General features: G+C 51.1%; 1 protein-coding gene across 1 annotated transcript; it reads right to left on the bottom strand.

Moving 5' to 3' along the window:
• Nucleotides 1-81: 81 nt before the first annotated feature.
• Dpp7 (dipeptidyl peptidase 7) lies at nucleotides 82-5,535 on the bottom strand. Its single transcript, XM_036183796.1, has 13 exons — nucleotides 4,196-5,535; nucleotides 3,994-4,107; nucleotides 3,780-3,919; nucleotides 3,525-3,688; nucleotides 2,662-2,797; nucleotides 2,507-2,588; nucleotides 2,234-2,400; nucleotides 1,973-2,033; nucleotides 1,399-1,517; nucleotides 1,154-1,310; nucleotides 967-1,031; nucleotides 524-594; nucleotides 82-386 (listed from the first exon to the last, which is right to left on the bottom strand). Exons 1-13 carry the CDS (start codon nucleotides 4,290-4,292, stop codon nucleotides 275-277), a joined length of 1,485 nt encoding a protein of 494 aa, XP_036039689.1. The 5' UTR covers nucleotides 4,293-5,535; the 3' UTR covers nucleotides 82-274.
• Between the last annotated feature and the right edge of the window lie 5,434 nt (nucleotides 5,536-10,969).

Below are 10,969 nucleotides of genomic sequence, written 5' to 3'. Positions count from 1 at the left end.
GTGTGCTGTGTGTTGTCTTGCCTAGAGCACATTCCAAGGATCTCATCCTTCCACACATGGACCCTGCCAGACAAGGACACGTCTAGCCCAACAACCATGTTTATTCAGTTCTTTCCGTCTACCACTAGCCTTGGTACCACTTTTTTGAAGTCCACTGCAGGCAGGCCACCATAGATCTGGACAGTCCTTCAGATGTGAGGCAAGCTGTCATGTCACAATTGCTCACAATTGCTGTGTCTTAGCTGGAAGAGTGCTGCTTCTCAGGCCCAGGCCTTCAAGGCATTGCTGGTTGCTTTAGTCTGGCTGCTGCTACCCACTCACGGATGAGGGTAGCTTCCAGTTTACGAACCTCCACGACAGATGGAGGGTCTTCTGAGTTAGATGCCCTAAGGAGCACAGGTGAGGAGGGGCCACTCAGGTGGCAGGCATACAGGGTGAGTGAGCTTCATGCCCATCTGGCCCACATCCCACCACTGGCCCAGATGGTCAAGAAAGGAAGCAGGCGGGCTGCGCCTCACTGCACCTGAGGTCTAGGTGATGTGCTCCCCCGTGGATGGTGACAGCAATGATGGACGTACTCAGGTTGCTCTGGATCTGTTGGAGGAATCTGAGGCATGTGGCCTGTGCTTCAAGCCACAGGCAGGCAAGCCCTCTCCCACCTGGCACTGAGGTGCCGGCACTGTCTATGGGATGCAACTCAAGCAATAACAACCTTACTGTGCAGCTTCAGATAGCTCATTGGAAAGACAAGGTGAAATCTGGTGGACCAGATGTTAGACCACAGTGAGTGATAGGGGAAAGAAGCGCACAAAAGAGAAGAGCAACAATGGCCCAGTGAACCTGACCGTGAATCTGAAAACGCAAAGGTTCTTTGAGGAGTCTGGCAAAGTGGGGACCAGCAACAGACAGTCCATGCATCGCCAAGAATACCTACATGGGGCCATCAGCTGGCAGGTCAGGACTTACCCCGCCCCTTGCCCAGGGGTCTAAGTCACCATTGGAGAAGATGATGTTGCTGGCAGCTTTAAGGTCTGAAAGGAACACAGTAAGTGGTGGCATAAAGCCGTGAGCTGCATCTGGGGGCTGCAGAACCAGCTCAGGACAGAGAGTAGGGTTCTTCCTGGCACCCAGCTCCCGATTCCCAGTCCTTTACCGCCACCCCAGAAGCTGGTCCGCAGCCAGTCTTGCCGGGGCCACACGCCCCATGTATCCAGGCAGTATTGCTGGCGGAGTTCTTCAGAGAATGGGATGTCGGGGAACATGTCTGTCACATTGTTGCTGTTGAAGGTCAGATTGATCTCGGTACAGGCCTGCAGGTGCCCCAAGTTGAAGTAAGGCAGGCAAACCCACACCCACACCCCTACACTTAGGCAGTTTGGCTCCCCTCTGTCCACAAACCTGGTAGTCCCAGGCCCTGGCATCGGAGCCGGTGCCACATCCAGTGGGGTCAGCACAGCTTTGATACAGCTGGTAGATGTCAAAACAGGACTCCGTGCCCGAGGAGTTGTAGACCAGCCCTGGATAGGAAGAGCACTGGGACCAGCAGCCAGACAGGCACTAGATGCTCAGGTCACTTCCCACCCACCTCGGAAGGACCACCAGCTGGCCTGGCCCCTTTGGCAGCCCAGAGATACCAATCCCATTCCCAGCACCCTGCCACACACCAGGGCAGGACAGGCTTGCAGAGCTTTGTGGCTGGGGATTCCAAAGGCCTGGGCAACTAGAATGTGCTCCTCAGGGGTAGCTGTGACTGTTCCTAGGGCTGCTAGGAAGACATGCCACCCACTTCAGCCTCTGCCCAGCTCCCAAAATGCAGGTCCTGTCCTTTCAAAAGCTGTACTGAGTCCCCTCCTACATCTCAAATAGTCCACAAGACCAAGCCCCAGATCAGGGCTTTGGGTCCTTTTCCTGCCTAACTCTGTTGGTAGGGTCTCCACCCTTGCCCCATGAAGGCCAAGGAGTATAGACCAACCTGCCAGTGCTCGTAGGCCCACGATCCTCTGGCTCTCACTGAGCAGCCGTTCACAGCCCACCTATAGGAGAAGGGCAGCAGAACAGCTCAGCCGAGGCCCCTTGCCCAGCCTGACCTTCCCTGGTCCCAGGATGTGGGTCAGGGGCTGCCAGCCTACATGGATACAGCAGCAGAAGAGTATCTGATGGCGCCAAAGCCGGTGGCTACGAGGCTCTTGGGCCAGGCCTACACTGGGTCCTGCACCAGGGAGAGCCACCTCACCTTGACAGGGTTAGCAGGAAGGTTTCCAAGGAAATCAGTAGGGTACGGGTAGTCCATCATGGCAAGCATGGTAAATGCATTCCGAGCAAACCCAAAGAGTTGAGTCAGGTCTTTGGGGCTGGAAAGTGACTGGCAGGTACCAAACTTTTGCCTGATGGTGTCATAAGCTGGGAAGAGAGAGGCCAGGAGAAGAGGCTGAGGGAACTGCTAGCAAATGTGACAGGCAAGAATGAGTGCCCAAAGTGGGCAGCCGGAGAAGGAGGACCTCCTCACCTCCCTGGAGGAACAAGTCCCTGATTTGCTGGAAGGCGTCCCGCACAGCCTGGGCACACTTGGGACTCTGGCCATAGAAATCCTGGAGAAAAGACCATGGTTGCTGCTGCTGTCATACCTGCACCGGCCTGGGGTACCCCAGTACCCTCACTCACCGCTGTGACGTCTTGGAAGAATTGGTAGGAGTCACCAAGGCCTGCAACAGCCACGACAGGAGCACTGGCTGCCAACGCCCCAGCCACCAGGTGGGGGTACTTCATCCTCAGGTAGGCACTCAGCATCCCCCCATAACTGGGGACAGGACACAGGGTTCTGGTAGTGGGAAGCTGTCTGCATGCTCAGGCCAGCAGCCTCACCCTGTCCTCCAGGCTGAGGTTCCTAGGCTGGGCCTCTCTCCTCCCCTTGGTCTTTCCTTGCTCTGAAGCCCCAAGTGTGGAAAGAAGGACCTGGAAATCTTAGGCCCACTACTTCTGACCCCAGGGCCAATGCAGACCCAGCCTTCACTGGGAAAAGGCCCTGCCCTGACCCAGCATGAAGGCAGGAGGGGGATTCTTCCACTAGCGTGAGCAACATAACAAACATAGCCTATGAGGGCCAGTAAAGGAGGAAGTAAAGCTAGACCCAGCCCTACCATGTAAGAAGTTAAAGACTGAGGCCGGGCAGTGGTGGCGCACTCCTTTAAACCCAGCACTCGGGAGGCAGAGGCAGGTAGATCTCTGTGAGTTCGAGGACAGCCTGGTCTACAGAGTAAGTTCCAGAACAGACTCCAAAGCTACACAGAGAACCCCTGTCTCAAAAAACAAAAAAACAAACAAAAAAGTTAAAGACTGAGAACACTGGGGTGGGCAGAGGATGTGGAGAACGTGAGAGACATCTGTTTGGCCCTTCTTGTATAGGGTGTCACCTGGTACAACAGGTTGGGCATCAGGAAGGGGTAAGAATAGGGCTCCTTCAGATCTGGTGTGAGATCAGCTTTGGATAAGCATGCCTCTGTCCTGAAGGGAAATCAAGGACCCACCTCCCTCCGAAGGCTATGATGGGAGCATCCTGGACCCCAAGATCCTGCCGCAGGGCCTGGAGCAGCACGGCAAAGTCCGCCAGAGCCTGCTCCACAGTCAGCAGCTGCGTATACCCGCGCTGTGTGGACTGCACGCCGAATGGAAGCGATTTCCCGTAGTACCGCTGCAGGAAGCAGAAAGGGATGGCTAACCACTGCTGGGCACTCCCCACCTCCTTCAGCTCAGGGACTGCCAGGAACAGTCCCGATACCCACGTGCTCAGCAAAGACAAGCAGGGCCTTCTGCTGGGCGGCCAGTTCCACCATGAAGCCAGAGTTGTTAGCGAAGGACCAGATGTCCCCTTCATTCCCCGCGTAGAAGAAAATGGGCCCCTCGGCCACGTTCCAGAACCTGTCTATGGAAAGTAAGTGAGTTTCCGTGAAGCCGGGGATAAGCAGGCAGAAGACATACTGTGGGGACAACACTCACTTGACACCAGGTACCGCTGGCTAAAGGTTTTGTTGCCGAAACTCTCAAAGTTGAAGTGGTCCATATACTGCTTGAAATAGTTCTCCCGAAAGTCAGGGTCTAGAACTCTGTCACCTGAGGGCAGATGCGGAGGCTCAGGGGCTGGCAAGGCTCATCGGGGATCCGGAAGGGTCAGGAGGGAGGGCAGTCAGTCTACACTCACCTCCGGCCTGGAGGTTGCACAGTCCCAGTGCCAGCAGCAGGACCAGGACCCAGGAAGGGACCCCATGGTCCGCAGGGACACAAGGCTGGAAGTTCATGCTCGATTCTGAGATGGGCGCCGGGTGGTCACGTGATTGGGATCACGTGACAGGCGGGGCAACATCACGTGACAGCTTCGAAAGGCTGTCCTAATGTAGCTGGAGTCTAGCTGGAGGAACAGTTTTCCTACTACTCCCTCATGCATCAGCTTCTGGGGCTTTTGACCCAAATCCTAAGGGTTCCCTGGGCTCCTACTGTGTTCTCACAGAGATGATCACTGTGGAGACCCAGGAAGCAGACAGCAGGGCTAGGGCGTGTCAGGGCTGTGTGGGCTCCCAAGTGTCCAGTTGCTGAATACCACAAGAGTGATGGGAGGGTCCTCCCACACAGGGAGACTGGTGGGTGTTGCAAGCCCACATCTTCCGGTGGCTGCTGGAGCTACCTACTCATTCAGCCTGTGAGCTCATCGGTGCCCTGGGCACTGAAAGCTGAGCAGGAGCATCACCAACATGGACTCAGTCAGAATGGCCACCCTGCCCCCAGCCCTCAGTTCCGGTCAGCACCCTTGCTTCACTGACAGTCCGGTAATCCCGGGGCCAGGGAAATTGGGACAATTCTGTCTGCCCTAAGAGAGTGGCCTCAGGAAGGTAGGGGTGTTGGGGGTTGCTGCAGAGGAGAAGTCTTTGAGAGACGACACTGGGCTTATCTGAGTGGTGTCAGGGATCTCTGAGCTTTGAATGTGTGGCTGCTCTGTTCTCCTGGCTGTTGGCACTGTGCCCATGCCCAGACAGAATGGGGCAGATGGAGGGCCAGGGCTTCTGCTGGAAGCTGCCCTCCGCCTGGTGGCAGGGAAAAGAAAGAACCAGTTTACTCCCTGAAACTCAGGCCCAGGCCTGGAAGAGGGCAGAGATCAGGGGAGATGGGACTTGGACTGGCTCAGCCATGGGGGAGCATGTCCAGTGAGACACACAGCCTAGCGCTGTGGAACGCTGTGCCACAGGTTAGGAAGACCCTAATCCTGCACACCTTTGTCATGGTGTATTTCTGGGGTGTCGGTGTTGCCTTGCCCCTAAGTCCTACCTGCAGAGTGGTAGTAACTGTAAGTGACTTGTGTATCTGTATTGAAATGTTTTCAGTGAGGATTCACATTCTTCATGTCCTGCATCTCCCCTTGAATTTCATGCTGTGTTACATCTTGGTTCCCGCCTGCTGTCTGTTTATACAGCCCACTCCCATATGTCTGTCCTTTGAATCCAGAGACAGACTCTCCAGTGGCATAACACAGGAGTCTTTCTTTATCATGCACTTCTCTCCTCCTTTTTTTCTTGATTTTTGGAGACAGGGTTTCTCTGTGTGGCCCTCACTGTTCTGGAACTCACTCTGTAGACCACACTGGCCTCGAACTCAGAGATCTGCCTGCCTCTGCCTTCTGAGTGTTGGCTCTCTTCCTTTATATTTTAGGTTTTGGCATCCTGGGAATTTTCCACAAGTCATCTCCCTTTTTTAATTTTAAAAATTAGATATATGTATTTTATTTGATGTGTTTTGCCTGCATATATATACCACATGCATGTTTGGTTGCTTTGGAGTCTCTGGAGCTAGAGTTACAGGTGGTCGTGAACCACCACGTGGCTGCTGAGAATCAAACCAGTGTCCTCTGCAAGGGCAGCACGTGCTTTTAACCACTGCGCCAACTCTCCAGCCCCTATTTTCTCCCACTCTGGGTTGTTTTTTTTTTTTTCTTTGAGAGAGGGTTTCTCTGTGTAGCTTTGCGCCTGTCCTGGAACTCACTGGGTAGGCCAGGCTGGCCTTGAACTCACAGAGATCCGCCTGGCTCTGCCTCCCGAGTGCTGGGATTAAAGGCGTGCACTCACTGCCCAGCATGTTTGTTTTGTTTTGGTTTTTGAGACAGGTTCTCACCATGTGGCTGAGGCTATCCTGGAACTTGCTTTGTAGACCAGACTCACCTTGAACCCCCAGAGATCTGCCTTCCTCTGTCTCCTGAGTGCAGGGATTAAAGACATGGGCCACCATACCCAGCCCTTTATTTACTTGTTTATTTCTCTTTCTTTCTTTCTCTCTTTCTTTCGTTTTCACTTTTTGTTGTTTTTTTGTTTTTGTTTTTCGAGACAGGGTTTCTTTGTAGCTTTGGAGGCTTTCCTGGAACTTGCTCTGTAGCCCAGGCTGGCCTCACAGAGATCCACCTGCCTCTGCCTCCCGAGTGCTGAGATTACAGGCGTGTGCCGCTGCCACCACCACCTGGCCTACTGGTTTATTTCTATCAGGTCTTTCTATATAGAGCAGGCTGGCGTGAGTTTATAGCAATCCCGTCTGGGATTACACGCATGCACCACCACCACACTGGCAAAGCCAGGGCTACACAAGAAACCCTTTCTTAAAAAAAAAAAAAAAAAAAAAAAAAAAGACAGTCTTTCTAGTAGGCCAGGCTGGCTTCAGAATCGTGGTCTTTCTGCCTCTTCCAAGTGCTAGGGTTCTATATGCCACTGCATGCAGCTTGCCAAGATTTCTCCTCTTGTTTGTGCATTCACTGGTGGGTAATAGAACTTCATGCAGGTGTTGATTTTTTTTTAATGGTTCTACTTCTTATTCTGCTCCTCCTCTGAAGTCCTGTGACTTGTTTATGGTTCATACAGAGTCTGGTGTTTAGCCAAAGCCTGCACTGCTGCACTGTCATGTTTCCAAGTGGTCCCACCAGCCTCTGAACTTTTTTTTTTTTTTTGGTTTTTCAAGACAGGGTTTCTCTGTATAGCTTTGCTCCTTTCCTGGATCTCGCTCTGTAGCCCAGGCTGGCCTCAAACTCACAGAGATCCACCTGGCTCTGCCTCCTGAGTGCTGGGACTAAAGGCGTGCGCCACCACCGCCTGGGCCTGCACTTCTTATGTAGACACAGGGGACACTATTGCCACAATGTGACTCTTTTACCTTCTGGTGATCAAATGGCTCCTAAAGATATATAAGTGGTGTTGGGCCTGTCCTTCCTAATTATCCACTCCTGCTCTAAGTTCTATGGTGTCTTTTCTGCTCCTGTTTTTTATTGTTATTTATGATTTTATTGAAATATACTAGTGGGTCATAATTTGTTTTACTCATTTGGAAGAATGTGCTATTACTAGACCATTTGAATGGTCTTATAAGGTCTTACAAATGATACTGCTTCCCGGCCTCTGGTTGTTTGAAGGAGAATGTCCCCCATGGATTCATGTTTTCATACCTAGTCCTGAGTTGGTGAACTGTTTAGACAAGGTCTCACTGTGTAGCTCTGGCTAGCCTTGAACTCACAGAGATCTGCCTGACTCTGCCTCTCTAATGCCGGGGTTCAACATGAACACCACCAAGCTTGACAAATACTTATTTATTGGTTTGTCAGATAATCTCATTGTGCACCTTGGTAGGCCTCAAACTCATGAGAGATCTGCCTGTCTATACCTCCAGAGTAAATAATGTGAATATTTGTTAACACAGTATAATTCCATAGTCCACCTGAGACATGAGTAATGATGGATGTGTAATCTGAAGTTTACACCTCTCGTGATGTTTTAGGTTTTGTGTATTTGTTTGTTGTTTTTGTTTCTTCAAGACAGGATTTTTCTGGGTAGCCCTGGCTGTCCTGGAACTTGCTCTGTATGCCAGGCTGGTCTCAGACTCAGAGATCCATCTGTCTCTGCCTCCTCAAGGGCTGGGATTAATGGAATGCACCACCACCACCCAGCAAGGTACTTCTTTTGTTAACCAATTCCTCATAAGTTGAGACCTTTCATGGTGTATGCCATGTACCTTCCTCATTCTCAAGCCTTTGGCCCTTGATCTGCACAGATCAGAGGCACACACTTCCTCTTCACACCAAAGTCAGGAGCCACCCTAATCCATGTATCACATAATTGTGAGCAGACCCTTGCTTAGAGATGCAGCTTTGGTCTGTTCACCAGCCTTTGGTAGTGTTTTGTCTGTACCACCAAATGGCTTATTTGGAGGGAGGATCATTTTCTTAAGAGTCCCTTTTCCTTTCCTTTTCTTTCTTTTTAAAGACAGGACTCTTCTGTCTGTCCTGGAACTTGCTTTGTAGACCAGGCTGGCCTCAAACTCAGAGAATTGCCTGCAAGTGCTGGGATTAAAGGCCTGCACCATCAGACCTGGCTTACTAGATTCCTTTTTTAATGGAATCACAGCGGTGGTTGAGTACAAGCCAAACCAATTCCTAATTCACAAGCTACCTGGATTTCACTGGCTCTATTTCACTGGGCACTCTTGATTTTCCTTGGTAATCATTACCACCAGCAAGCATGGGTTCCTTTATTCCACTCCAATCTCAATTACTAATAGCAGCAACTCTCAGATCACATATTTTGTTTGTATCATACAATGATATAAGTCACAGAACCACTAAGAAAGGTTAAAGAGACTGAAGGGTTCCGGGCTGAAAACAAGAACAGGGAGGGATTGCAGAGACCAGGGCATAGCAGGCCAGATGGAAGAAAGGTTCTTTCTCAACTCTGACGATGATGTTCTGGGCTGGCTTCCTGATGCGTGGTGAGTTTGATGGCTACTAGAGGTGCAGATACAACAGACTCCTACTGTATAAAATGGGGTGAGTCCATGTAAGGTTCAGTATGAAGACTGTTGTCTTCTATACAGGGGAACCAGAGCAGGCCTAGCCTGCTTCCGCGTAAAATGACTATGGCTAATGCAGGGCCCTGTGCACCTAAGGACACTGCTTGGCCTTCCCTGCTACCCTATTGGTAAGGGATATAACAGGGAAGTTTCACTCGTCCATAGACTTGGGAGCTATGTATATGATGGACTACTTATGTTTGCTACACATGGCTCCAAGTAAATGCTCAAACCTGCAAAGCAGCACCTATGGGGTATGAGTGGCTCCCTGATTCTTGTCTGCTCCAGGCCCAACTACACAGCTTTTGTTTTTGAGACAAAGTCTCACTATGTAGTCCTGGCTGACCTGGAACTTGCTATGTAGACCAGCCTGGCCTCAAACTCAAGAGATCTACCTACCTCTGCCTCCCTAGTACTGGCACTAAAGGTGTGCACCACACCCAGGTTCCAGCTGCACATTTACAGTGTGCATTTCTGGGTGCCTGAAGGGTTCCCCATATGGCAAGCCTGCCTGGCCTTCGGTTTCTCTGAATTTGAAAACTCTCCTGGTCTGTCTCTTTTCCTTTTGTTTTTTGTTTTTCAAGACAACGTTTCTCTGTGTAGCAGCCCTGGCTATCCTAGAACTTGCTTTGTAGACCAGGCTGGCCTTCTCTTCTGAGTACTGGAATTAAAGGCATGTGCTGTCATCAATCCCGACTCTTCCCTTCTCAAGTCACATTCAGTGTCTTGTTGGTTGTCTTCCAACTAATACCTGCAGGTAGTCCCAGCAATGCCCTCAAGTGATGCATCCTGAAGTAACTGACAAGAACGGGCTTATCAAAAAAGGGATGTGCATGTGGGTGAGCCTCCAGCCCCACTCCAGTGGTCTTCCCTGAGTGTCCTGTCTTGGGTTTTTCTGAACCCCTGGTGAAGAGCAGGATAGAATCATGAAGGGTTTCTTGGGCAGCCTCCTGTTCCCAAAGCCCTGTTCCTTGGATATACCCATCCCCGTGTCTGTGTGCCATGAAGAACTGCACCTGAGGCTGGAGCTGTTGGTAGAGCGCTTGCCTACCACGCAAATGAAGTCCTGGATTCAATCCCCACCATCCCATAAACTAAACACCTTGTCCGGAGGTTCAGATGTCCAAGGTCATCCTTGGCTATTTAGCTAATCAAGGCCAGCCTGGGACACAAAAGACCCTTGCCTCCAAAAAAGACAAACCAACCCATGGCCGGGATTTACTGCAAATGTCCTATCTGTGAAAATAATGTCCACTCTCTGAAACCTCGGTCTTTTCAGGGCAGTCTGGGATTGGGAATGGTGGGGTGTGACTGGAAAGCTCTAGGGTAAGGGACAATTTAGATACCCTAATACAGCCACATGAAAGCTCTAAGCACTGCACCCCTATCACCCCCGGTTTGATAGTGCCTTATAGTCATATAAGATACGTTTACCAGGGAAATGGGTAAAGGATATGGAGATCTCCTTGATTTTTTTTTTAACTCCTTTCAAGAATTCACCCAACTGATTGTTTATTCGGGAGGAGCCTGAGGCTTTGATCTCCCTCAAGGACCCTCTCCTGCTCCAGGGACCCTGGTTTGTCTGTGGAGCTGTAAGAGAAGGGTGCTCAAATACAGTTTGCTCCTGGGGCCTACAGCAAGATGACCATGGAGCCCAGTTTGTCTTTGACACGTCAGTCCCAACAATGGCCGCTGTGGGTCCAATCCTACCATCTTTCCCAAGACCAGACCCACTGTTTCCACACCTAATGGTAAATATACTCTTCCCAGCAACCTCCTCTGGGAAAGAGGACAGGAATGAGCAGGAGCCCATACATCTGGATGGCTGAGGAGTAGGCTGCCTCTCCTAACCACTGTTATATTAGGGGGAAGGGCCGGTGTCACCATTTTCCCGCGTGGGAAAACAGCTATGTGTCAACGGAGTCATGTCAGAGACAGAACAAGGCTGGGTGGCAGGGCTAAGCACCACTTAGACAAAGGCTACATCTCCAGCTGAGAGCTTAAGCTCTAAGCTCTGGGAAAAGAAAGTAACCAGGATGAGCTGTGCTCCGGACTCTGTCAGAACCAGTGGCCAGTCCAAAAGTCAACAGTGTAAGGCCTCTGGTTC

The sequence above is a fragment of the Onychomys torridus genome, chromosome 4, assembly GCF_903995425.1.
Source record: "Onychomys torridus chromosome 4, mOncTor1.1, whole genome shotgun sequence".
Lineage (NCBI taxonomy): Eukaryota > Metazoa > Chordata > Mammalia > Rodentia > Cricetidae > Onychomys > Onychomys torridus.
Note: the sequence above shows the minus strand (reverse complement) of the source record. Positions and strands in the feature narration are given on the sequence as shown.